Source organism: Nematostella vectensis, chromosome 10, assembly GCF_932526225.1.
Source record: "Nematostella vectensis chromosome 10, jaNemVect1.1, whole genome shotgun sequence".
NCBI classification, from domain to species: Eukaryota; Metazoa; Cnidaria; class Anthozoa; order Actiniaria; family Edwardsiidae; genus Nematostella; species Nematostella vectensis.
Window position 1 is genome coordinate 4,172,154 of NC_064043.1, and position 19,156 is coordinate 4,191,309.

At 42.9% G+C, this 19,156-nt stretch overlaps 2 protein-coding genes across 3 annotated transcripts; both read left to right on the forward strand.

The window, feature by feature from the left end:
• Nucleotides 1–3,016: 3,016 nt before the first annotated feature.
• LOC5504540 (alkylated DNA repair protein alkB homolog 8) lies at nt 3,017–7,136 on the forward strand. The gene is made up of 5 exons (XM_032372847.2): nt 3,017–3,661; nt 4,276–4,550; nt 5,074–5,180; nt 5,505–6,047; nt 6,433–7,136. Exons 1-5 carry the CDS (start codon nt 3,136–3,138, stop codon nt 7,019–7,021), a joined length of 2,040 nt encoding a protein of 679 aa, XP_032228738.1. The 5' UTR covers nt 3,017–3,135; the 3' UTR covers nt 7,022–7,136.
• Nucleotides 7,137–10,587: 3,451 nt separating this feature from the next.
• LOC5504539 lies at nt 10,588–16,949 on the forward strand. 2 transcript variants are annotated; one of them, XM_032372873.2, is made up of 18 exons: nt 10,588–10,750; nt 10,810–10,886; nt 10,967–11,280; nt 11,350–11,491; nt 11,582–11,769; nt 11,878–12,163; nt 12,321–12,643; nt 12,711–13,052; nt 13,347–13,490; nt 13,589–13,730; nt 13,868–14,202; nt 14,287–14,428; nt 14,616–14,944; nt 15,056–15,388; nt 15,571–15,723; nt 15,900–16,044; nt 16,154–16,578; nt 16,721–16,949. In XM_032372873.2, exons 2-18 carry the CDS (start codon nt 10,832–10,834, stop codon nt 16,898–16,900), a joined length of 3,978 nt encoding a protein of 1,325 aa, XP_032228764.2. In that variant the 5' UTR covers nt 10,588–10,750; nt 10,810–10,831; the 3' UTR covers nt 16,901–16,949. The 2 variants fall into 2 exon arrangements, with proteins under 2 accessions (XP_032228764.2, XP_032228763.2); XM_032372872.2 differs by having other exon boundaries at nt 10,588–10,724.
• Nucleotides 16,950–19,156: the final 2,207 nt, after the last annotated feature.

The following is a 19,156-nucleotide window of genomic DNA, read 5'->3' on the forward strand; positions in this document are numbered from 1 at the left end:
ATTAGTTTAAGTTTGTTTGATTTTAATGGTGTCGATCTCAAGTTTATTCTTATCTTTCTGCTTTCAATTATAATTATTAAGTGTGATTTTAAATGCAGGACCATGGTGATATCAGACTGGGTCTGAAGGGTCTTATCCTTTTAACTATCACGATGCAGTTCTTGCGGAAAGGTCGCCATTTTTTGCAAGACTTTGCACTGAAAAACACCTGCACGGGTGTCTAAGCCGACAGCGCAGTTAGAAATGTTGATACCGCTAAAGTGACCGAGAAGAGATCTTGTAAGCAGATAGCACAACCTCGCAATCGGCAGTGCCCATTGACAATGACGTCGTAAATGTTACAGCTGTCGCTTCAGCGCTCAATTCTAGTTTATCCCCAAAAGACCTTGAACAATATTTCTCCTTTGAGCTCTGAAGTTTTCCTCCAGCATTGTTAGACTCTATGATGAGAGTGGTGCAGAAGCCTGTTTTGGCCGAGGTCATTTGGTGCACATTGGATGGATACCAAAACACCATCTACCGAGCTTCAGCATCCATTGGATCTAGGTGCTTATCTACACTGAATACCCTGGCCCAAGGAAGCCGACACATTATTTCACGAAGATTGAAACTCCTGCTGTAACTGTATCGTGGTGTTTTGGTCGGTGACGCCGATGGCTTTTCAACAGAGGTCGTGGCAGGAAAAAAAAGATCAGGTAAAATCAGAGCCTCCGTTACGTTCTTTTTTTAAACATGGCGGTCCCTATGAAGACTAAAAGGGTTTTTTTGGCGAAAAAGAAAAACAAGAAGAATTTTATTCAAATGTTTAGCAAGTAAGCGGTTGTGGCCCAATGGACACGGATATGATTGCTTATGTGGAAAGCTGAGGTAAAATCGTCCATCCATTAGCGATTAGCATCACCGTTCCTTGGTGACCATCAATCCGTATGGAAGCCCATGACATCTACCTGAGCCGAAATCAAATCTACACGAAGATGTGGGGAATGACGGCCATGAATGAACTGCTAAAGAAAAGTTTTAATGTTATTTCTGTTAATCATTTTATTTTTGCTTTTTATCCATGCGTTGTGAAACCATCTTCCATGAATACGGGCAGAAAGGAGGCATTGTTCAAGAAGCTTGTCTCCTCTCCCTACATCCGCGCACACGCAGCTGTTAACAGGGCAGAGCTAAGAGGGCACAAAAGCTATCCTCAACTTCAGCATCTGCCATGCTCCACAGTTTAAAGTTCCAGTATTCTATCAAGTCAGCCAATGGAAAGGCGATAGAAAGGCGGTCTGAAGTCCGAGCCTAGATGATGGTCAACGACAGGGTGAACACTTAACAGATCTTGGAGGATACAGTGGCCCAGCGAGCTCGCTGGCCACTAAATAGAGAGACGTTCGAGGCTCTGGAACGAGGGTACTCTCTTTCCATAGGAATCGTATCGAATTTCTTGCCACCACGACCGGGCTTTCCTTTGAGTGATATCTCGCATTCGGCAATTGCAATAGCACCCCCACTCTCTAGTTGAACCATGAAACCTCGCCCTCAGCTCCTTTATTAATTACTCTCGACAACTTCAACCAAAAGAGATTTACTTGAATTTGATTCAAATGTATGTTGGATGCAGAAATAACAATGAATACATGATGTTTTCCCTTTTGCTAGTGTGTTTATTGTCCATGCATAGCGTATTTTGCTTTTGGTAGAACTGAATAAGACACAAAAGTCTATAAAAAAATCCACCATCTAAGTGACCCATATTGACTAATCTGCTTACTATTACCGAGTCTCACTCACCTGTTTATTTCACCTGAACATGACAAGTCATTTGCATAAAGTCATACCCAAGGGATGGTCCAAAGAGGAGAGGGAGGAGGGGGGGTGGGGCAGGCAACCTCGTTAAAGGCAGGTCAAGGGGATTGGATTACCCCCCATTTTGATGAATCTGTATGGTCCATTTTGTGTATTTTCCATCCTTTTTCATTTTCTAGGATGTCTGGATCCGTCATCGTCACTTTTAATCATATGTTATTAGGCTGTCCCAAGAAATTTGGGATACAGCCTTGCCGAAGGTAGTTACTGTACCTCTACTCCAATAGGTTCCCTCCAACCAAGTCAACAGAGGGCTTAATACTTCTGGTTACTTTGTTGGTAAATACTGATAGTACTATCCCTTAAGATTAAATAATGATTCAAACACACCCAATGTGATATCTCTGAAAGGTAACAATTAGTATCAACAACACCCAAATTGCTATCATTAGCAATTTTTTGCCAGTGCCGATTGATGCTAATCAATTGCCAATGCCGATTGATGCTAATTAAGCAATTTTTATTTATTGATATTGATTTACATATTATTGATTTCTAACGGTTGATACTTTGTTGATCAACTAACTGAAGCTATAAAATTAAAAGCATACGTTTGCCTCAACAGCTGCAAAAAAGAGCTACGCCACAGACAAGTCAAACACTATGGCTATGAATTTCTGTATGGTACCAATAAAATTGACAGAGCTTAACATCTCCCATGAGGAATGCCGGCAATTTGTAATAACATACTGATGTGCAGGGTGTCTCAGGGAGCTGTAAGGAATACTCTAGATCAGCTAACAGTGAACGAGTATCACCTTACATGTTGACCACGATTTTTTAGCATTGGCGGGTTGCTCTTTTACAACTTGCTAAACCTGACCTTCTGGCTAACATTAATCAGACATTGCTTGGTCAACACTTGAATGACTTTCGATCATGCAACAACAGCGTAAAATTTTGATTAATCAGAGAGGCCATAATCTGCTGACAAAAGCAAGAGGGCAATTGCCAGAATACTCCGAATCGTAGGTATCAATGTTAAAATTGTTTACATTTTACCGGACATTGGACAAACTTCATCATTAGAATATCTAACCATCTATTCTGCGTGTCTTTAAGAATAAGCCACTAAGCAAATAAATATGAGCAATCATTAAGATCAAATAGGCAAGTCAAAAGTCTCACCTTAGACGCAAGATGTTGCGAAAACTTTTCCGTTCGACGGATCATTTGCTGTTGTGCCCGGGACGGACAAATGCTGAATAAACCTGCGGTACATCGTACCAGCGGTTCACATAAAAACCGGGAAAGACTGGGCAATTACTGAAATCCAAGATGGCGGCAAGAAACCTTACTAAGTCAGTAGGAGAGAAACTCTCGAAATCTGAGAAAAAAGCGCTACGTAAACAAGCTAGGAAGGTGCATTCGTTGAGCAAACACAATAGCGAGTTAGCAGATGTCTCTATAGAACCCACACCGCATATCTTGGTTGGAAATGGTGGATTAATGTGTGGAGTTGACCGTGAATCGATCACTCGCGTGTTTTCGCTTTATGGAACTCTCGAAAGAGTTGTAATGCTCCCTCAAAGGTCATACTCGTTTGTTTCATATAAGAGCCATAATAATGCTCTGAACGCCATGAGGAATTTAAATGGAAAAGCGCTCGATGAATTCGGGCTTCGTTCAGTATTCTACTTGTCATATCTTGTAAAAGTTCCAAGTGACGTCATTTTGTCCAAAATAGAGCACCCCCCTGGTCTTCAGATTTATGAAGAATTCATCAACGAGGAGGAAGAAAAGACGCTCCTAGATGCACTGGGATGGGATGGTACAGAGGATCAGAGTAGATCCACCGATGCTGGTATGTAGCATAGCAGCTGTTACATATACCTATTTCAAATAAGGTTGCAATTGGAGAACCGGTGTATCGTAACCTGCTGTGCTTCATGGGTATCAAGTAAATAATCAAATAAGTGTAAATAAAATACAAATCCAGGTTTCAAAAGCTGTAGAATTCTTGTTTACATTCTTATGAATATTCACATAGCTTTCAGATACAAGGGGTCAGCCATTTACACGCTACCCATGAACCACCGCTGGATGGGGCACATGGAGTGCAACCCTATTTGAAATAGGTGTACTATTAGACGCCAAGTGATGAAAGGTGGGGTGAGGGGGTGGCAAGAGATCCCATGATGCTAGTACATACCCAGTAGACCCCAGGGGCATATAAGGGGAGAGATTACCAGATAGATCAAGTAATACTTGTATATATCTATTAGACCCCCCCAAAAAATTCCTTAACCCTTATTACTTTGATGTTGAACATATTGTACCCAAGGAGTCTCTCCATTATCCTCGCTCCTTGGTTCCCCCATTCTATTTCCCCGCCCCTTTAAATGCATGTGGAGTGTATAGTAAATAAAATTCTAATGTCATGTTATTAAAAAATATAATGTTCTTTTGCCTCGCCAGCTCCCCAAAAAGAGCTACGCCACAGGCGAGTCAAACACTATGGCTATGAATTTCTGTATGGTACCAATGATATTGACCGAGCTAAACCTCTCCCAGGAGGAATGCCAGCAGTTTGTAATGACATTCTGACTCGAATGGTGTCGCAGGGAGCTGTACAGAATACTCCGGATCAGCTAACAGTGAATGAGTATCTGCCTGGACAGGGAATACCCCCACATGTTGACACCCACTCTGCTTTTGAAGATGGCATTTGTTCTTTAAGCCTTGGAGCAAAGGTATGCACAGCTATTAGCAAATTGTATGCACATGCACAGCTTTTAGCAAATTGCCCATACACAGTGGTTTATTAAGATATTTATACAAATTACATGAAAATAAGTGTACATAAAATGTACTAGAAATATTGAAGTTTTAAAAAGTGTTGTATTTGATTGTTTCTATTTTCATACAACAAAAATAAGCAGTCCTATGACTTTTAATAAAAAAACCTGCCCCCCTCCACTCTTTTGGGTCATTTTTGAATTCTTTAAAATTTTTATTTTTTTAGTTTCAGTGGTTGGTAGCACTCTCATATTGCCTTTATGATTTATCAACCAATAAACACTAAATTTATAAAGCTATGCTTAAGTAATGACCGAAAAACAATCCATGCCTCTATTGCTTAGAAAACCTAGAACCTTCCTTTTTTCCCTTTACTTTTGAGTTCTTGATATCTACCTATGACTTGAACCATGTTATCAGCTTCCATCAATATTGCTGAGGTTTTATTAAACTCGGGTAAAATACCATTCCTTCCAGATAAGTATGGATTTCCGACATCCAGATAGCCGCCATGTCTCTGTGTTACTCCCTCGTCGAAGCTTGTTGGTTATGAGTGGTGAGAGTAGATATCTTTGGACGCATGGGTAAGATCACGTTTTAATTACACCTAGCATCCTTTGGGCCTCGTGTTGAAAATGCCTTGTATGTAAAAGTGTTGCATTTCTATAGCTTACTGTACCTTTCTCCATATATTAATTTGTGTAGAGAAAGAAGGGATAAAAAATTGTATGATATAAATGTGTATCATTTTTTATAATGGAAGTATTTTTTAACACTCCACACCCAATACCATACTTTGGTATTTAGCTGATGAAACTTCAAAAATGCCGGTGAATCATGTACTGATGTTCAGTTAGTGTTATACTGTAAATGTGCAAAATGACTTATTTTTTTGCTTTTCTCATAAGTATAACCCCTAGGAAGTTTGACATCATTGGTTCCGGACTGGACACCTCCATTCATGAAGACCAAGAATCAATTGCTGCTGACGCAAGCAATGTTTCAACATCTGGAGTAACACAGTATGAGCGGGAACGGCGCATTTCGCTGACATTTCGTAAGATCCTCCATGTACCCTGCACTTGCAAATACAGCAGCAAGTGCAATTCACAGGGCTACAAGAAAGCAGAGGACAAGAATGCTGCAAGTTTACCTAGCACTCAAGGTGAAGCACAGTCACTTGAAAAACGGCATGTACATGAAGTTTACGAGAACATTGCAGACCATTTCAGCGACACTCGACACTCACCCTGGCCGAGGATTGCTGCATTCTTAAGGGAGTTACCCACTGGGAGTCTTGTAGCAGATGTCGGGTGTGGTAATGGGAAGTATCTAGGGATCAATGGGATGGTTTTCAAAACTGGATCAGATCGGAGCTTCAATTTGGCAACAATAGCATATGAGCGCGGACACTCTGTCATTGTGTGTGACATCTTGTCATTGCCTTACAGGTTAGTTTGTTAACAAAATTCTTCATTAACAAAATCCTCATATAATGAAAATCATTACCACTGAATGAACGAGTGAGTGAATAAATTGTTGAATGTCATCACAATCATCCGCATTACCACCACCCATATCATCAGTATCATTTTCATCATCATCATTATCATCGTTGTCATTATCATCATTATTTCATCCCACCAGGGTCAGCATCGCCATTCTTACCATATTTATCACCATCATCCCTGTCATCATAATATAATTATATTATCATCTTCATCATCACCATCATCATTATCATCATCAGTGTCGCAATGATCATAATGATGATCTTCACTACCGCTAAAATCCCCTCACCCAGATTAACATCACAATCTTTGCATTCTGTTTTAGAAACAATGCTTTTGATGTTTGTCTTTGCATCGCTGTGATCCATCATCTGTCCACGACCGAGCGACGTATTGCTGCTCTTAGAGAACTAGTGCGGATTATTCGGCCGGCAGGTCTGGCACTAGTTTATGTATGGGCTTTGGAGCAAGAGCTAGAAAAAGTGAAAAAGTCAAGTTTGCGGGAGGTGATGCAAGGGCGAAGCGACAACACGGCTGTACAAGACTTTTCAACATCACAGGCTCAAAGTGATCAGACCGATGACCGTGATTTTATAAAACAGGTTAATTTGAAAGGGGTAAAAGAAGATGGAGATAGAGTAAAGGAGGGAAACGCTACTCAGGGGGTTGCCGGACACGTAGAGGTCAATGTTAGTAGGGGTGAGTTCAAGCAACAGGACTTGTTCGTGCCTTGGAAGTTCAGGGGGGCGTCAAAGAAAGAATCGAACGGTGCCGATACAGTGTTCCATCGCTTTTATCACGTGTTTAAGGAAGGCGAGTTGCTAGAGTTGTGTCGGTGTCTGGACAATGTAGTAGTTAAAGATTCGTACTATGATCGAGGAAATTGGTGTGCTGTCATTGAGAAGATTTGCTAATGTGCAAATTTGCTAATGACACATTTGAAGATACACGTACTGTAAACGTGGCAATTTCATAATGTTTTTTGTTAATATATATCGTGAAAATAAAATCAAACCAAACAATCATTAACACTGTTGCAATGTTTTAGATGCTGCTACTACTTACCGTAAAAGCTCTTATAGCCTCCCCCCTCCCTACTACTTACCTATCTCAATCTGTTTAAGCCCGGCTCCCCAGTCTGCAGTCATAGATTTCATATGGAAAAATCCTCATCCAAGCCCCTTGTAGTCTTTCTCATCCAAGCCCCTTGTAGTTCTTCTTATCCAAGCCCCTTGTAGTCCTTCTAATCCAAGCCCCTTGTCGACCTTCTCATCCAAGCTGCTTGCAAACCTTCTCATCCAAGCACCTTGTAGTCCTTCTCATCAAAGCACCTTGTAGTCGTTCTCATTCAAGCCCCTTGTAGTCCTCCTCATCCAAGCCCCTTGTAGTCCTTCTCATCCAAGCCCCTTGTAGTCCTTCTAATCCAAGCCCCTTGTAGTCCTTCTAATCCAAGCCCCTTGTCGACCTTCTCATCCAAGCCGCTTGCAGACCTTCTCATTCAAGCCCCTTGTAGTCCTCCTCATCCAAGCCCCTTGTAGTCCTTCTCATCCAAGCCCCTTGTAGTCCTTCTCATCCAAGCCCCTTGTAGTCCTTCTCATCCAAGTCCCTTGTAGTCCTTCTCATCCAAGTCCCTTGTGGTCCTTCTCATCCAAGTCCCTTGTAATCATTCTTATCCAAGTCCCTTGAAGTCCTTCTCATCCCAGCCCCTAAGGGTTTTGGTTTCCTGTGGTTCGGGTTGTCTGGGACGTGAGGGAGTGGGGGCGGGCTCCCCGGGTCTTCAGATTTATGAAGAATTCATCAACGAGGAGGAAGAAAAGACGCTCCTAGATGCACTGGGATGGGATGGTACAGAGGATCAGAGTAGATCCACCGATGCTGGTATGTAGCATAGCAGCTGTTACATATACCTATTTCAAATAAGGTTGCAATTGGAGAATCGGTGTATCGTAACCTGCTGTGCTTCATGGGTATCAAGTAAATAATCAAATAAGTGTAAATAAAATACAAATCCAAGTCCCTTGTAGTCCTTCTCATCCAAGTCCCTTGTAATCATTCTTATCCAAGTCCCTTGAAGTCCTTCTCATCCCAGCCCCTAAGGGTTTTGGTTTCCTGTGGTTCGGGTTGTCTGGGACGTGAGGGAGTGGGGGCGGGCTCCCCTACGATTTAATCCTTTTGCTCCACAGGAAGCCCAATACAGTGATTTCGCGTTTCTCTCGTTACATTTCCTTTTTTAAAAGGGAAATGCCTGCGGAGGTCCTGCGGATAAGGCCAACCTAAATCTCAAACTACAGACGTTGTAATTTCATCGCATGATTATAATTAATCAGGGTGAGGGTAAGTTGACAAATTTCCTTAGCCTTTCTTTTTGTTCTGGATCAAGAAGTCTGTACTAACAGCAGGATGGCACCAGAGAAAGGACCCAAGGTAATGACCACCCTAGATAATGTAATATCAGAGTTTCACTTGCACACTCCCTGGATACCGCTGAAATATCTTATGAAACTGGGGTCATTTGCCGAAGCCTGATCATGGTAACATGTATTGATCAATTATTAAATTTGGTAAAAAGATAATAAAGACAAATTGACTTTCTCGTCAAAGTAGAAGTCAACTGGGGGTTCAACATTCCCTGACCTGCCCACCACACCAAATTTTCTTCCTGATCAGGTAAATTTGAAAACACTTTATGGATTTTTGGTTAATTCTTGAACAGATGTACAGCAGCAAATAGGAACACTTTGCATTTTTGTTTTACACCTGTTGCAGCAACAAGAAAGTAGAAATAATGGTTTCACTAGAATAAGTTTTACTTAAGTGTCCTCTTACACTACAGCTGTAAAGTGACTTACGAATAATAAAATAGATATATGATGTATCTTGACTTTATACCTGATGTTTGCTGCTTATGTTTAATTCTAATGTCCTGCTTTGTTGTGCGCTATTTTTCAGTACAGAAGTTACAAAAACACATTATTTTCTGCATGTCTTTTTTCTTCCTGTCTTCCTTTCCTCTTCCCCATTTTAGGGGCTTCTTTCCAGAGTACAATGCTCTCCATATTTCCCCGAATGTCTGATTGGAATACGAATCATGCTACCGGCCAAGAAAAGTGCGAAGAAATGAGGCAAAATCGCTGCACGAAACATGTTTTCTAAACACGCTAAGAATGGCAAAATTTAGTTCTGTTTGTACCCCATTGCACGCATAATCCCTTAGGATAGACTGCTAAGCAATGACTGTGGTCATTGCGGGCCCAAGCTCACCAAATCCTTCCCTAGGAGAGTCGGGAAGGCATACATACCAAAAATGGCGTCGAAGGGAAAGGCGGGAGATTTGAAATCGCGCCATAAATGTACGAATTCTAAGACAAATATGCATTTCTCGCTGCCAAGAAAGGCTTGAAGTACAAATCAAACATATCTTTTCTTTCATTTGGGAATTTTTTTATTCGTTGGATATCAAATCATTAGATTTGGGGGCATTCTTTATTGACTGGGCTCGTAACGTTAATGGTCGCCATATTGGACTTTCTCTCCATTTGAAAAATGTGGGCGGGGCTTAGGCCCTTTTATACCGCGCCTTCGTGTTTAAAAGGGAAATGCCTGCGGAGGTCCTGCGGATAAGGCTAACCTAAACCTCAAACTACAGACGTTGTAATTTTATCGCGTGATTATAATTAATCTTTGCGCCGAGTTTGCGCTTATATAGCACTAGTGGAAAGTTAGGATAGCTTTATAGCACGCCAAGTAATACAATCTATTCCTCTCTGGACACGAAATTGATTCATGATAAAAAAAAATGAATTACCATAGCAACACACGCAAGACAGGGTTTGGAACCTGGTTATTGCCTCCCTATAAATGCGCGGGTGCCTTCGGTACTTTTGTATTGTACAGTTCGTTTAGATCTTCATAATTGCTTGAAGTATGGACTATATTTTTCCTACTCATCTTTTTGGACGAGGTTCGTTTCTCGGCCAATGTGCTCGACATTTTTTTTTTTCGATCACTTATCTGTACGATCACACTGTAGGCGTATGGCGTGGATTTACCGGCGTGAGTAAGTATAGATAAACTGCAATAGGGAAACACTGCTTTTTGCTGGCCGACGTTGCAACGCGTCCCGTAACTACGCGCATGAATAATTCTCTCTTGCAAAAGCATGGGTAAGAAAATGCAAATAAACATGAAATGAATCACGTAAGCCATAGAAAAGGTGGAAACGCAAAGCTTTGTCCTTATCTATAGAAGTATATTTTGAAGAATATGCAGAATTCCGACTCATTGTAAATTTGCGGCATACTACATTTAAACCATAACTAACAAGCAATCCCTAAAGAACGATGTTCATCCATCGAAAATATTTTGAACTCGCTGGTTACGTAACTGTTTTTTTAGCCACAGCGATTTTTTCGTTGACTTTCACAAGTGAAGAACAAACAATGCGCGTATAAATAGGAGCATGTTTCCTTATCAAATCATTCGTCGTTTGACGCGGAAGACACCAGGCGAATTGAGGACTGACATCTTCATCCATCAGATAAGCTGACTAGTCGTTCTTATGATAGAACCCGACTTAACTCCCCAGAAAAATAAAACTCTTTGGGAAACCATCGCGAAGTACGAATTTGACTCTGTGGTTGTAGGTAAAAACTACTTTGTGCAATTGTGTAAGTGATCGTCTAACGTAACGTGACTGTATCAGGTTTATCTAAAGACGTTTGGTCATGACGTGGCGATATCTGATTGGTCCGCTGCTGTGGGTGACCGTTTCTATACATGGTGAGATTTCATCTTGGAATGCACACATTTTGTTAATATTAAAATAAGCTGTAATAAAACCAAAATATTTTTATTTTCAGTCGTGAGCACCGAGTACGTTGACCTGCCGTGTAAGGCAGCCATGGGTATGGAGACGGGGCAGATCACAGATCAGCAGATATCCGCGTCTTCCTATCGTTATGGAAGCTTAAACCCTCAGAACAGCCGACTGAATGGTGACCGATCCTGGTCCGCTAAAGGGAGCGACAAGGACCAGTGGATTCAGGTGGACTTCATGCAAACAGCGAAAATCACACAAGTAGCGACGCAAGGCCGAGCGGACGCGGACCAATGGGTGACCTCGTACAGACTCGAGTACAGCCGGGATTTCATTGTGTGGCAGTCGTATGCTACGGTAGATATGGACTCATCCTACGAATTACCTCTGACGTTTTGATTTAATTGAAATCTATAATTTTCTTAGGAGTTCAAAGGCAATGACGACCGCTCTACAGTACAAACCAACGACGTCGTCCCAGCGATCATTGCGCGTTTTGTCCGCATTCGTCCAACAAAATGGCACAGTTACATCTCCCTGCGAGCCGAATTCTTTGGTTGTAGATCTGGTAAGAGAGAAAATATTAAAACGTTTGCCTCCTGCACACAGAAAAACGGTCGCTACGTCTAGAAATGAATTTCACGATTCTTTCTTACAGGGTTTTACGTGCCTCGAGAAGATTGCGCAGCTCCACTGGGAATGACTGACCACAGTATCGCGGACTCGAGTATCACAGCCTCGTCTTCATCCGGTGCTAGCACATTACCTTCCCAGGGTCGCCTTTACAATAGAAAAACATCTTCCTTCACCGGGGCATGGCTGGCGAAGAATAATGACATGGAACAAGTACGCATTATGTTACTCTTTCTAAAGGAAGTTTATCGCTGTTTGTCTATAGAAGAATTCTGAAATTTCCGCATATGATTTTTCATTAACATGTCTATTTTGTATTAGTATTTCCAGATCGACCTAAAAAAGATGACAAAAATAACAAAAGTGGCGACCCAGGGCCGACCAGATTCCAACCAATGGGTCAAGTCTTACCGACTGGAATATAGTTTTAATGATGCCTATTACCAGCCGTACAGCGACGGCAAGAGCATGCCGGGAAATACAAACAGAGATGATGTACACGTCAACATTCTCCAGCCAGTCATAATCACGCGTTACATCCGGGTATGCCCCATGCTATATCAGAGCCATATCGCGATGCGCGTAGAGATGTATGGATGCCATGAAGGTAAGGGACTGGGAGGGAAGGGGGTTAAGGGTATGAGCTCTGTAACGATTTGTGTACAAGTATCTGAAAGATATGGCTTCTTTATGCATTTAGAAAAAATACAATAGAATTACACATAACCCTCAGATTTTACAAAACATGTCTTTGTTACCCGCAGGTTTTCAAGTTCCTGATTTCCCACAATGTCAATCTAAAATCAACATGAAAGATAGTCAAATGACAGCCTCGTCCCAGTACACGGGCTCTAAACCACAGCATGCCCGGCTTTACACACAGGCAGGCGGATACGGGGCTTGGGTGGCTTCCGTTAATGACGGGTTCCAGTTCCTTCAAATTGATCTCGGCCAAGTAACAAAGGTAACCCGCGTATCTACACAAGGTCGCAAAGGCGCGTCTCAGTGGGTAACAAAATACAGTCTGGAATACAGCTTGGACGACGCAGTCTTCACCCTCCATAATGATGTCAACAACAAACTGAAGGTAGAGAACGTCTTACCCCTACAATGGGGTGCTATTTGCACTAGACGTATTATGATCTTTCTTTCAGGTTTTCGATGGAAACAAAAACAACTATGACGTAGTGAGTCATGTGATTACTCCGGCAATCATTACGCTCTTCGTCCGAATCCGACCTCAATCCTGGAGCGGCCATATTTCCATGCGCGCCGAGTTCTATGGTTGTACCGAAGGCTTCGACAAACCGAACATACCAGAGTGCATGTCTCCTATGGGACTTAGAACCGGACAGATCCCGGACAACCAGATAACAGCATCGTCCGAGTATAACAGTGCATATCGAGCAGGCAACGGAAGATTGTACTTTTACAAGCAAAACGGCCGCTATAGTACATGGTTAGCAAAGCATAACGACGACAAGCAATGGTTACAGGTACGGGATGAGAACAATAGACTTGCGGGATGAGAACAATAGACTACCGGATGTGAACAATAGAATTACGAGAAAGGACAATTGACTTACGGGATACGAAAAATAGACTTACAAATGAAAACAATATACTTGTGGGGTGTTAATGATATACTCGTGTAATAAGAACAACAGGATCTTCACACTGCGAATCTTTTTTCAAAAGCCCTGCTCTATGCTATTAAGTAACCTGTTTTCTAAAAAAAAAACTCCCCTGATAAGTTTGTGTTTATCTACAATGTAACTTTTTTGTGCAAGGTGGACTTCTTCAATATCGTCAAAATTACTCGCGTGGCTACACAGGGAACACCAGATTCGGATTGGTGGGTCAAGACGTACTCACTGGAGTTCAGCAGAGATGGAGTATTCTGGGAATTCTATCAACAAGGAGCAAGCATTTCGGTTAGTACTATAAACAACCGTCCATAAACGTAAGTTCTTTTAACGAGACACTTCTGAAGTACCTAATAAAAATTATTCATCTATTTCCTCTAACACAGGAGCTGAGTGGTAATGATGATCGGCACACTGTTGTACTACACGATCTTGTCACTCCTATCTTCGCCTGCTACGTCCGCACGCGACCCAAGACCTGGAAGACGAGAATCTCCTTAAGACAAGAATTATACGGCTGCAAAGAAGGTAGAATACATGTTTTACCTTTCATTCATTTTCATATTAAAATGAAAAAGGAAAAAAAACTTTGAATCAAGGGAACATCTGATAGGACAGATTCTCGGAAATCACCAGTGTAATTCTAAGTTAATTGTGCTTTTCAGGATTTGTGGTGCCAAAGGAAAACTGTACAACAGCCCTTGGACTAGAAAACAAGAACATCCCAGACTCTGGTCTAACGGCATCCTCAGAATGGAACAAGGACTATACAGCTGCGCGCGCACGCCTCAACATCAAGAAACAAGGAAGTCTCTCTGGCGCATGGTCAACCAAAACCAATGATGGCAGCCAATGGCTCCAAGTGAACCTCGGTAGCGTCACTATGGTAACGCGAATAGCTACTCAAGGGCGTCAGGACCATAACCAATGGGTCACGAGCTACACTTTATCTAGTAATCTGCGCCAAGGGCATTACTTCACACCCTACAACGACCACGAGGTACACTATAATAAACCGAATGGACCCAATAATCTTAAACTCTCTCTCGATGAATTTCTGTTGCCCTTTTTCTTTCTTATTTAGGTTCTGGAGGGAAACAAAGACAGGAATACCATCGTTGGGCACATTTTGAAGCCGACTATTTTTGCACTTCTCCTCCGGGTTCATCCGCACACTTGGCTCGGTCACATTTCAATAAGAATGGAGCTTTACGGCTGTACTAAAGGTGATACGAATTCATGGACTCAGAAACCAGGGGCGGATTTAGGGGTGGGCCGGACGGGTCCCGCCCTGTGTCGCCCTTTTGGAGCTCCTGGACCAGCCCCTGCAAACTAGATACAAATCGGCCATTCAATCTACCCTGCAAATTAACTTTGAAAAAGCCTTATACTTTCTATTTTGTGTATTTTAAGGCTTCGTTGTACCAACACCTCCCGAATGCAACAGCGCCATCATATTACCAGACCAGCAAATAACGGCGTCATCACAAGCGAATTCCGCACACAGAGCCTCCAACGGACGATTACATCACTTGGCCGGGAATGGAAGGACTGGGGCCTGGTCAGCAGGAAGCAATGATCAGTACCAGTACCTCGAGTTTCAATTCACTCATCCAACAAAGGTAACCCGTGTTGCGACTCAAGGCCGTCAGGACTCAGCGCAGTGGGTGAAGAGCTACACAATCGAGTACAGTCTGGACGGGGCGTTGTACACCGCGTTTAAACAAAATGGGAAAACACATGTATGTAGCCAAAACTACGTTAGCATATGAATGTATAATTTAATAACCATCTGTAGGTGTATTACTGCAGCTACAAAGATTTCTTGCATTTTTTTGCATTATCCAACACAGATCTTCACTGGCAATACGGATCAACACCATATTGTCAGTCACGTGATCAGCCCCGCAGTCATCGCTCGCTTTATCAGAATCCACCCACAAACCTGGCACTCCCACATCTCCTTGCGCGCAGAGTTCTACGGATGTACTGATGGATTTGAGCCGCCAGCAGAACCTGAATGCGTGAAGCCACTTGGTTGCCAGTGCTTGTCAATCAAGGACTCTCAGTTCAGCGCATCATCGGAGTATAGTGTGACACTGAAGGCTGGTAACGCTCGTCTTCATCTTGTACCACGTGACGGGAGAGGCGGTGGATGGGCTGCTAAGCATAACGACAACAAACAGGTGTGCCACGTGGAAAGAAACTAGTTAATTAAAGACAGGATTGCCTCGCAGACATACACAAGCAAATAAGCTCTGAAGAAAGATATTTTGCTATGCTGTTTCGGTAATAACACTGATCACCACATAAGTTCGTCATCATTCGAATGTCACACAATACATGTGCCGTGCCCTTTTGTTTTCAGTGGCTCCAGCTTGACTTAAAGTCGTACAAGACAGTGACACGTATCGCCACACAAGGCCGCAAGGACGCCAACCAATGGGTGACGAGTTACAGGGTGGAGTACAGCCAGGACGGGAGTGTCTTCTCATCCTATCAGCACAACGGCAAAGATGTGGTAAAACAATCACAAATTAAAGTAGCTTAGTTCCTTTAAATTGTAATTTTTGTAATAGTGAAAAAGTGTAGTACTATGAAACACTTCGGTTTACAACTACTTTATTCGATTTTCACGTCACACATACACAGAAATACCGAATATCTCCAACATTGAATTGTTTTTTTTTTGTACAGATATTCACTGGTAACAGGGACAGAGGAAGCGTTGTCTTGCACTCTTTCGACCCACCCATCACAAATGTGCGCATGCTTAGACTTCTACCGCTGACCTGGCATAGCCATATCTCGTTGCGCCTGGAATTCTACGGCTGCCCTGGAGGTTCAAGTCACTTTATATACTATTCTCGATGTAGATGGGCGTATTTGTTATAACTATTTTAGCACTTGACTGCTCACTTAACAAACTTTGATGTCATCGTGCTTTTCAGAAATCCCTTACCTTGCCAAGCCATGCCCCAAATCCTTGGATATCGGCATCGCCCTCGACCGCTCCACCAGCGTTGGCCCCAGACACTTCAACATCGCCAAAACCTTCCTAAAAACCCTTGTTGAAAGAATGAAGATCTCCACAAACGGAAGCCATTTTGGATTGATAGCGTACAGTTCTAGTGCAAGTCGAGTTATAAGTTTCAGGTTTTCGCAAAAAGCGGCTGACATCAACCGAGAAATAGACGACATCGAATTCACTGGCGGAAAGACGCGCACAGACTTCGCCCTTCAGGTGGCGATCACCGACTTGTTCACGAACAGCGCAGGGGACAGGGAAAACGTCCCTGATGTACTGATTGTCATGACAAACGGTCGGACTAGCCAGGGCAGTTTGCCATATAAAGACGTCATGAAACCACTTAAGGTAAGGTGAATCCAGGATATCAAGGTTGGAAGACCCTTCCGTTGCACCGCCAATAACTCTTGCGTCTAGCACCCATTACCCCTTGTCCCGCAGAAGACAAACACCTTTTTTTCTGGATCTTAACCCTTTTTCACGATCCCAGGAAAAGAAAGTCGACGTTATTGCTGTTGGAATTGGGCCTGACGTCAACGTAGCAGAGCTGCTGGAGATTGCGGAGGGAAGCCTTGATCACGTGATCCGCGTGGATGACTACGAGGCTCTCGCCATCGAACTCAACTCGATCCTCGCACTCTCTTGTCCATCTGGACCAGAAATTCTTTGAAATTAACACAGAAATGTAATGAACTGCAATAACAATGAGCAATTGTGTATATTGTTTACTTCTTTTTGGTGGTGGGGGGGGGGGGGGGGTAACTAATTATCCCCTGCAACCCACTGCCTGTTGCGCCTTGAAATAACTGTCATCTTAGACAATTAAAACACCGCAAGATGACACTTACCACAAGATGACACTTACCAAACACAAGATTCTAGTTGCGGGAACTTTCAAAGGATATCGAACACAAAATTTCCGTAAAATTTTCTTTGAAATGCACCTATTTCAAATGTGGTTGCATTCGGAGAAAAATCTGTGTATCATAACCCGCAGTGATTCATGGGTATCATGAAAATAAGCGGCCCATAGCTTCTCGAGTGGGCAACTTAAAGTCTTAAGTCTTAAAGTCTTAAAGTTTATAACCTTTTATAGCTTTCGCTAACGCAAAGGGGGGATGGTGTACCCTGGCTAGAGGCGGCGCATATAGCCAGGGGCCTGCTTGGATCTTAACGCAGGCAAGGCGGCGGCCTGAAAGAGCTGTAAGGATGGCAGGGCCGCAATGTCGCCAGATACCAAGTTCCAAGTTCTTATTGTTCTTGGTATGAAGGACATGCCAAACGCATTTACGTTTGCTTGCAACTGTCTATAGCTTATATCTGTCCTTCTGGATGTTCTTGTGTTCTCTTGGATGCTTGTCGGGAATGGGATTTTGACTATGTTGTTTTTGATCTTAAAAAACATTGATAGTTGCAGCATGAGGCGTCTTGTTTCCAGAGTGTCCCAACCTAGAGACTCAACCATTTCTGTAGTGCTGGCTTTATAATTGTAGTTGGAAGTTACAAATCGCGCGGCGCTTTTTTGTACCTGCTCGAGGAGGGAAACATCCTTGGTGGTGTACGGATTCCACACAGCGGCGGCATATTCAAGTTTAGGCCTGACTAATGTCATATAGGCACGTTCTTTAACCTCTCTTGAGCATGGTTTAAGGGTTCTCCTGATTATACCTAGTGTACTGCTAGCACTGCTTGCGATCTTAGAGCAGTGGCTCCCCCATCGTAGGTCGCGAGAACAGCGCACGCCCAGATAATCATGGGAGTCAACAGAAGATAGTATTTGAGAGTTAATCTCATATTCATGCAGGCTTGGGTTGCGTTTGTTAGCGACGGATAACAGATGGCATTTGGAGACGTTAAAGGCCATCTGCCAGGTATCAGACCAATCAGAGAGATTGTCGAGGTCACGTTGAAGGACTTGATGATCATCGACCGAGTCAACCTGGCGATAGACAATGGCATCATCCGCGAATAACCGCATCTGTGAATCTAGAGAATCAGCAATATCATTGATAAATAGGAGGAAGAGTGTTGGCCCGAGGACGGTGCCCTGGGGCACACCTGATGTAACGGGTACCGCGTTAGATTTTGCACCATCGACGGCAACAAACTGCGAACGATTTGTTAAGAAAGCAGATAACCAGGACAGAGTCTTTCCGGAGATGCCATAGAGCTTAAGCTTTTGCTGTAGCTTCGAGTGCGAAACTTTATCAAAGGCCTTTTGGAAATCTAACAGAAGAACATCTACTTGGCCATGTTTATTAAGGATCGAAGCCCAGTCATGTACCGCTAGGATTAACTGCGTCTCGCAGGAAAAACCTGCACGAAAACCATGTTGTAGATTGGATATAATGTTATGCGCAGCAAGGTGCTTGTTTAGATGACTTAGAACTACATGCTCCATGACTTTGCAGGCCAAGCATGTTAGCGAAATTGGTCGATAGTTGCCAGGATCGCTCTTCGCGCCCTTTTTATAGACCGGGGTCACCCTTGCTATAAGCCAGTCATTAGGAAGCTCTCCATTGGCATAGCTTTGATGGAATATAAATGTCAACATGTCTGATATTTCGGTTGAAATAGGTGTATACAGAAAGATGTTAAAAAGGCCTAGCGCCCTTTCCCGAAAAAGCGATGGAGGACTGGCGATAAAAAGGACACACAGAAAAATGCAGGGCCGTAGCAGGGGGTGGCGCACTGGGGGCATGTGACCTCCCAATACTTAAAAAAAATTATATATATATAAGGAAATGACTAGAAGGGGCGTGGCTGTGCATACCCCCACCCCCGCAATATTTTCTTAACGTTTCTAGATTGTGACCCCCCCAATCTTACGTGGCCTGCTACGGCTCTGACAGCACCATCCCCAAAAACATTTTCAAGATTGCCTGATTGTAAGCTCTCTCTGTTACCTTTGTTGTTGCTTTTTTTG